The sequence below is a fragment of the Juglans regia genome, chromosome 8 (assembly GCF_001411555.2).
Source record: "Juglans regia cultivar Chandler chromosome 8, Walnut 2.0, whole genome shotgun sequence".
Classification (NCBI taxonomy): Eukaryota; Viridiplantae; Streptophyta; class Magnoliopsida; order Fagales; family Juglandaceae; genus Juglans; species Juglans regia.
Window position 1 is genome coordinate 5,638,063 of NC_049908.1, and position 6,968 is coordinate 5,645,030.

The following is a 6,968-nucleotide window of genomic DNA, read 5'->3' on the forward strand; positions in this document are numbered from 1 at the left end:
TTTTTTTTTAATTTCTAAAAAAGATTCCATTGACTTCAGTGAGACTTATAATACCCACAAAAGCAAATTCGAAATTCTAAAATAGAGAATAAACAGATAAAATGAGGAAAATAAATGCTTTTTTTAATTTGAAAAATCTAACAAGGGCCGCTGATAAACACCTATCACAGGACCCCATGCACACATGCTTCCTCTCCCTAATAATGCAGACGTGTAGGGTCCGTTCCCTCACACGCACCATCATCTCCAGCACACACAAGTTTTTCACGACACATCAAAAACAACCCAAGGAATCCCAAAACTACATCGCTGTCTCTTATCATAAATGCTTGAATGTGACGTCAGTAAAGAGGCAAAACGACAACAATAAAACCAAACAATACTATAAATTACTCCCAACCAAGATAGAAGAAATCATCTCCCACCAACCAAACCAGCACACAGCAACTACTACTACTAATACTAAATCCATGATAAATAACACCAACCAAACATATCAGTCTTTCCCACAACCAAATTACAGTAGCAGTAAGCATTAAAAGGGTAAAGGTCCAATCCCACACAGAGCTGGTACATAAATAAAATACATAAAAGCAAGCTGGCTTTCTGGGATCAAGGATGCGTGGAAATGGAGAATGGAGGGCCCAAGAAACATGTTGCAGAATGAAGTGAAGTCTTCTCATCCACACTCCACGACCCTTTATTGGGACATAATACACCGCACCTCATCCAACTTTTAGCAAGCCAAAGCTCTGCTGATTTCCAACTTTTAACCACTGGATAAACTTGAGGGCTATTCGAGCTTTTCTGTCAACTGTCTCACATTTTACCTCGCTTTGAACTCCTGCTATGCAAATTCACACCCCAGACAAGACATTTAGAACTTCAAATAGACATGAACCGATAATGCTACTTACTACTAAAGATACTAACAGGAAAACACCCTCCAACTTAGAGAGCATCGAGTCCTAAAGCCATGGCTCTGTGCTTCAAAGATTTTAAGTAATGTATAGTTTCGTCGAGGACTACAATTGCATCCTTGCCGCTGGCACCGGGAATTATGCTTTGGAGAATGTTCACAGTCTCTCGAATTCTCTCCTTCTTCATCCTCTTGGTGCCTGATAAGGAACACATTTCTCTTGACCCTGCATTGTTGCCATTGGCACAACTAGATTCCGCATCATCTTCACATTCAAAGGGTCTGTTGCGATTCATTGAACTTGCAGTGTCCATCAGTGATGGTGCATCATCATAAACAGTATCCAACTGTTTCCGCTTCCTAGTTGGCCCAGCAGAACTAGCAACTTCTTCAATACTTCCTTCGAGCCAATCTTTCTTATCATGTGCTGTCATTGTACAAGGTGAATGACCTGTGCTAGTAACTTCACCGTCCTCAGTATATTCACTAGTGTCGTCTGAGTAAAGCAAGGCATTAATTTCTTCAGTATCTTCATGCATCTCGCTTTGAACATCGGTTCCGAGATTTTCATTAATTTCATCTGTTAGAATTGGTCCTGAGAAATAATTCAAACCTCCATTGATTCCAATATCTTCCCCATTTAATTTAGAAGGTTTTGGACCCCAAGAAGTAAGGCATTGGACGGGAGTCCCAATCCCAGAACTAAAGATCAAAGTGGTTTGGTCCCTCAATTTATCAACAGCAGCAAACTTCTTCTGGACACATCCAGACCCTGCATTGAGTGAAATGGACTCCCTGCAGCTTTCATAAGGGTTAGTAGGCAGTTTTCCTTCAGCAATTGACTGCTTAAGGGCAGGGGTGAAGGATTGCCGGAAACGAGGCAAACAATAAAACCAACCATGAGGTTCATTTGCTTGGCCTACCCAAGAATGAGGTAGTTTAGAAGATGCATAAACTGGCAACGTCCCACTCATTGGAGTCATGTTAGTGCCAGGATATATACCTGCAGAGATGGGATTTTGCTGCCCTATGTCAAGGGGAGCACCCAGGGGATTCAAATTGGGTGATGGCCAATTAAACTGCTGGTGGGGAAGCCTTCTATCGTCTCCTCCCATCCAACCAATACACCTAGAGATCACAAGGGAAAACACCAGAAAACTTTACAACCAATTGATGTCATTATAGTCTAAAAAGAACCCATGAACCAAAATGTAAAACGTACCAGAAAGATGCTTTTGTGTAGTTGAAATAGCTGATTATTCTCTCTTTATATTAGGAACTAGGAAACTAACTAAAAACTCCAGCTTAACTCAACGCGATAATGCAAAACTATTCTACGTTACAGGTTTGAGCAAATGACGGAAATATTCAGCCTGAAAAAAAAAAAAAAAAAAACACAAGAAATACTATTAGTGGGCATCACATTAGCTCTCAAGCATTATCAAGAATGAAAAAGAAGAACAAATCTCTGGGATCGATGAAGACAGTAAAACAACTGAGAAATGTTACCACATGCTCATCCCATTTCTATTTGTAGCTATTAAATTATAGGGATCCAATTATCTTCTACAAACCTGGCAGTCCTGGAGAGGTTGAAAGCAAGCTATGACTCTAACAATTATAGTGGCACTCCCTGCAATCCCATTTTCGTGTTTCATTGCCCGAAATCTTGTTTGGCTCGCTGCTTGGCACACCATAACTACTTTCCAACACTTCACTGCGAGGAATTAAAAAACCCAACTTTTCCAGAGGACAAAGACTTCAAAACACAGTAACTTAAAACTAGGGAGAGATCAACTCAACAGAAAAGTGAATCTTTACCACCAAGAAACAGATGCCCAATACAATTGAATGGGAACTGAAATGGACAAATAGAATATAACAACTAATAGAATGTCTACCGTGATGAAAAGAAGTTTCAAATGAAACTACTACGCGAACAAGGTCCAGTAATGTTCAGCTAATCTGGCGGACATAACAAGGAACAACGATGAGGAAGTTGGATCCCATGGAAAATTTAGAGAGAGATATACAAAACGAGGAGGACAAAACTTGAGGGGTTCTGAATAGTTGGAAGGAACTACAGAATTACACGGCAATAAAGGTTCAGAGAGATGACTTTGCGGAAGACGTCAACGGAAAGACTCAGCGACCACCGCATGCTGTTCTATAATTCTCCAAAAAAGGATCCCACGACCGTTTCGCTATTCCAAGCTACCTGCAACAAATTGTCCGACACAAATCTCCCACAGACGTTAACTTCAAGACGCTTTTAGCACCCATGAAAAAAATATGATTCAAGAACAATACATACAAACAAATACTTGTTACAATTTTCTTTTTTTCTTCTTTTTATTTAAGCTCAGGAATTTGACTCGTTAGTTTTCTCAGGGACCAAGCAGAGGGAAACACCTCAAAAATTTACAGAGAAAATGGACTAATCTAAGCAAAACGAAACAAACTAAATAAAGTGGCCATCCGTAGCTAGTTGAATGAAATCAAATTTCTAAATATCAGGAAAAGGCATAGAGTGAGAGGGAGAGAGAAAACTCCAGTAAAGAGAAAATCAACCATAAACTGAGTTTAGGCGGACTTACACAAAGAGGTTGAATTAAGAACATAGGGAAGAACATATGAAAGAAATAAAAACGAAAACAAGAAAAGCAGAGGAAGAAATAGACGAGCCAAAAGCCCAAAAAAAATAAAACACTTCAAAATGGACCAAGAAAAGCAGAGGAAGTGAACCCAAACAAACAAAGCACCGCACACAATCAGAATATCATTACAGAGAATATCAGACACCAAGACAACATACCGCTGATAACCCAGTGAGTTCAGATAAGAGCAGAACAAGAAAACACAAAGATCCCAAAGTTTTCTCAAGCCCCAAAGCTGCGCCTGAGAACCAGATCGAACAACCAACACTTTAAAAAAAGCGAGAGAGAGAGAGAGAGAGAGAGAGTGTGTGTAAAGTCAAAGTCGAAACTTGGCGAGAGAGCACGGGGGTGATAAGATCATAAAGAATCGAAAGTGACATGCATATCCCTATTCGTCTGGGAATCATAACCAACAAAATTATTTTTAATTAAAAAACAAAAAAATAATAATAATTTTTTATACGTGCGCGAATAGCGCACGCATTCGCAAGGCATTGGTGTTTAATAATTAGTGATTTCTATTATTATTATTTTTCTTTTATTTTCTTTTTACGATATGGTACGACGGTCGACTTCTCGAATACTGTCGTGTTACACCTTTCATTTTGCTTACCTAATCAATATAAATAGATACAAAATTAATATATCATTTAAGAATTATGTAAAAATAGTAAAATAATATTGAGTTCTAACTTAAAGCAACTTTAATCCAACAATAACACCATTTACGTCTGTAAAAACTATGGTGAGGTTGAGAGGTGGTTTTGAGTTGAGATTAAAATGTTGTATTAATCGTGACAATGGGTTAGTGGGAGATGAGAATTTTTTTTTTTTAAATGAAAGTTTAAAATATTATTTTTTAATATTATTATTATTTTAAATTTTAAAAAAATTAAATTGAGATTTGAAAAAATTAAATTATTTATTATATTTTGTGTGAAAATTTAAAAAAATTGTAATAATGAGATGAAAATTTTGTATCTCATTCTACTTGCCAAACCTAAGAGAATGTTTTGATGATAAAAATTGAGAAGTTTTTAATGAATATGAATAAATAAATTATAAGTTGACATTAAGAGGATGTCTCAATCGTAATAGTTACTTATAAAAAAATGTTTCGATCGAAAAGATTGTAAAGTTTTTAATGAATAATAAAGAAAAAAATTGGGATTAAGAATATGTTTTAATCGTGATAGTGGCTAAAATAATGTTTTGATTGTAAACTCAAACTATTTTAATGAATAACAAGTTTTAGGCCACTTTAAATATAAGAAGTGTTTCATCGAATTTTGTCTCATCATTATAATTTTTTTAAAATTTTGACATAAAATATAATAAACAATTTAATTTTTTTAAATTTTAAAATAATAATAATATAAAAAATAATATTTTAATAATAATTTATTTAATTTTAACTTTCATCCCATCTAATTTACTATCCAAATGACACGATAATGAATATTGAAAAAACAAGTTGAGGTGAAAATCTTATAAATTTTTATATAGTTACGAGTCACACCTTAAAAATATGCTTAAATAATGAATTAATGAAATATTTTTTTAAAAATTATTGTTTAAATTATATATATGTATATATATATATATTGGGGAGGCCAAGGGCCGCCCATGGTGGCTGGCCTGCTGCGGCCACCTCCGGTGGCCCACTGGAGTTGTCGGGTTGACCTGTTGTCGTTTTCCAATAACACCGGTCCTTCTGGTTTTTACATGGCATGGTCACCTTCGTCTTTTTGAAAATCACCTTCGTCTTGTCCCGCGAATATTAATGTTACGCGTACCATGACTATTTTATTTACATGGTCAGATTCCCAATATAGCCCTACTGTTTGACCATATTTGCGGATCTCGGATGACACCTAGAATCATGTTTTGTCTTTTTTGTTATATTTGTTTCGTTCCTCGCGTTGTAAAATAATTTTTTACATCAATTATGTTAATAAATTATTGGTGTTTTATTTTTTAAAAAGTTAAAATAAATCTTACTACAAGTGGTGTATTACTAGCTTATATGCAGGGGTGTTATCCGTATGGGCGGGTGGATTTTGCCCCCGGAATCCGCCACTACATCTCTCTCGTCTGCCATCCATTATCTATCTACAACATAAACAATTAGGAAACACAAAAAAAATAAATCCAAAAAAAAAAAAATTTCATAACAAATGACAAAATATAAATCATCAATAAATCCACAATAAAATACACAAAAACTTTGAAAACAACAAAACAAATCCTAGAAAACGAGTAAAACAGATCTAACCAAACAAAAAAGCTCTAAACCACACCGGCGTCCACTCACTCGTGGTCGTGGTTTCCTTCGCAAACTGACCATCATTCGTAGCCGTGGGTTTCTACGATGGCACGACCATGAGCGTCGAGTGCTTCAATAAGGATGACAAGAAAAAGTATTGAAAGAGCTGAGAAAAAATATGAAGAAGAGGACGCGACAAGAGGGGGAGAGAGTTTGGGAGAAGCGTGAAGAACCAAAGAGGAAATAAAGAGGGGAAAGAGAGCCATGGGGAGGGGATAAAATGAGGTATATATATAATTTTAGACTAGACTGGTATGGATGGCCCGGGTTGCAAGGTGATGTACGGGGCAGGCTTGGGCCTAGACCACCCCCACCCCTACTGTGTGTGCAGCTTGCGGCAGGGTTACTCACGCGGCCCAAACAGAGCCGAGGTGGTGGGTGACGGAGTGGCGGGTGGCAGTCCCCCACTGCCCAACCCTACTTATAAGTAACAAAACTCCATTTAAAAACATTTACTTCATTTCTTTTGGATTATAAATTATGAAGTTGTCCGGTTAGGAAAACAACGAAGGACTAAAACTATATTTGGTTTTATGAATTTGTTAAAAAGGCATAAATCCTCTTATCCTAAATTCATATATATATATATATATATATATTTTAACCATTCTCCTCTTCCTTCCATCCTATCATGACACGTTCACATTATTTAACAATTTTTAAATTTATCTTTTAAAAATGTCAAATTTAATATCGTAAATAGCTATTTACGATATTATAGGATGATAGAGCAATTTGCAATATTACTCCCTTTTCAATCACAAACAAATAACATGTATCATGTATGGATATAATATTCTGATAGAAATGTATAGCAATAATATTATAAATAGAGATAAAGTTATATTAGAGCTTGTAAGCGTAGGTCTTAATGCGAATCACGAAAACTTATGTATTATTTAATTCTTGATATACTTATTTATTTTCTAGGTTTACAACTGCGTGATTTCTCCATTTGCATGCTTACTTTTCAAGTCATATGACCAACTGTTGACCACAAGTTTGAAATTAATATTCTTAATTATTTTTTTTTCTCTCTCGTGACGGATGCATACAAAAATGAAAA

General features: G+C 35.9%; 1 protein-coding gene across 1 annotated transcript; it reads right to left on the reverse strand.

Moving 5' to 3' along the window:
- Positions 1-362: 362 nt before the first annotated feature.
- Positions 363-3,937, reverse strand: LOC109001153 (transcription factor bHLH143-like). Its single transcript, XM_018978305.2, has 4 exons — positions 3,735-3,937; positions 2,494-3,137; positions 2,142-2,292; positions 363-2,047 (listed from the first exon to the last, which is right to left on the reverse strand). The coding sequence occupies exon 4, from the start codon at positions 2,032-2,034 to the stop codon at positions 952-954; it is 1,083 nt and encodes a 360-aa protein (XP_018833850.1). The 5' UTR covers positions 2,035-2,047; positions 2,142-2,292; positions 2,494-3,137; positions 3,735-3,937; the 3' UTR covers positions 363-951.
- Positions 3,938-6,968: the final 3,031 nt, after the last annotated feature.